Raw genomic sequence first — 1,151 nt, forward strand, 5'->3', positions numbered from 1 at the left:
CCCCCCCCGAATTAAAACCAGTGGGCCATCAACCACCCCCACCCCCAATTCAAACTATGGGACCCTCCCCCAATTCAAACTATAGGATTCCCCCCCATCCCCCAAATTTAGGGTTAATTTGGGCTTTTCTCGCCCCCCACCCCCCCCATCGGGGTCTTTCACCCTCCCCTTCATTCCCTGAACTCCATTTCCCGTCGCTCCCCGACACAAAATGGCGCCCGGCCGCAATGCACACTGGGAGCTGCAGTCCCGCGCTCCATTTTCCCCTAGCAACCCTTGCACCAAACGCCTCCGATTCCCATCACCCATCGCGCCAAACCGGAAGCTCCTTCCCTTATACCGGAAGCGGGCCGCAAAGCACCATGGGAGATGTATGCTCCAACATCGCCACACTCGTTACAGGCCTCGGGTCGCACCGGGACCCAAAAACCCCCCCGGGACCATCCGACCCGTCCCGGGACACGAACGGAGCGACAGGACGGAGCTGGGGCCGCTCACAACCGGCTGGGCCCACACGGGAGCACTGCGGCCTACCCCGGTACGGCGCGGCCTACTCCGGTTCTATTGCGGCCTACCCCGCTCCCATTGCGGCCTACTCCGCTCCTCATCGCGGCCTACACCCCGTTACCCCGCGGCCTACCCGCTCCCATCTCGACCTACCCCGGTTCCGGTTCCCCCGGTTCCAGTCCTCCCCCCCGGTCCCCGTTCAACCCGGTTCCGGTCCCCCCCCCGATCCCGGTTCCGGTCCCCTCCCGGTTCCGGTTCCGGTTCTGACCTGGCTGCCCGCAGGGATGTACCCGGCGTAGGCCAGCACGAAGGTGCAGAACTTGTTGAAGTCCTCGATCGTTCGGCGCCGTTTCTCGGGGGGCTGCGGGGATTTGGGGGGTCCCGGTTATTCCGGTTATTCCGGTTGTTCCGGTTGTTCCGGGTCCCGTTCATCCCCGTTATCCCGGTGTCCCCCCCCCCTCCCCCCGGTTCCTCCGTTACCTGAGTCTCCGCCTTCAGCCCCGGCAGCGGCTCATTAACTGCGAACAGTGAACGGGGGGTTGTTTTACGGGAGCTCCATGGGGTCACGTTAAATACCGGGGGGTCACGTTAAATACCGGGGGGTGTTTCCCGGTTTCCCGGTACCGATTCCCCTCCCCCCCCCC

General features: G+C 64.2%; 1 protein-coding gene across 2 annotated transcripts in view; it reads left to right on the plus strand.

Annotated features, from left to right (window-relative positions):
- The first annotated feature begins 148 nt into the window (after positions 1 to 148).
- The window catches only part of LOC116652667 (protein enabled homolog), a 1,736-nt gene continuing 733 nt past the window's right edge, over positions 149 to 1,151 (plus strand). Inside the window, exons 1-2 of one of the 2 annotated variants that reach the window (XM_032441793.1) lie at positions 149 to 868; positions 988 to 1,025. In XM_032441793.1, the coding sequence (XP_032297684.1) occupies positions 212 to 868; positions 988 to 1,025 (695 nt within the window). In that variant the 5' untranslated portion in view covers positions 149 to 211. Of the gene's footprint in view, positions 869 to 987; positions 1,137 to 1,151 lie in introns of those variants that run through there. The other variant, XM_032441794.1, reaches the window with a different exon arrangement.

The sequence above is a fragment of the Coturnix japonica genome, unplaced genomic scaffold (assembly GCF_001577835.2).
Source record: "Coturnix japonica isolate 7356 unplaced genomic scaffold, Coturnix japonica 2.1 chrUnrandom570, whole genome shotgun sequence".
Lineage (NCBI taxonomy): Eukaryota > Metazoa > Chordata > Aves > Galliformes > Phasianidae > Coturnix > Coturnix japonica.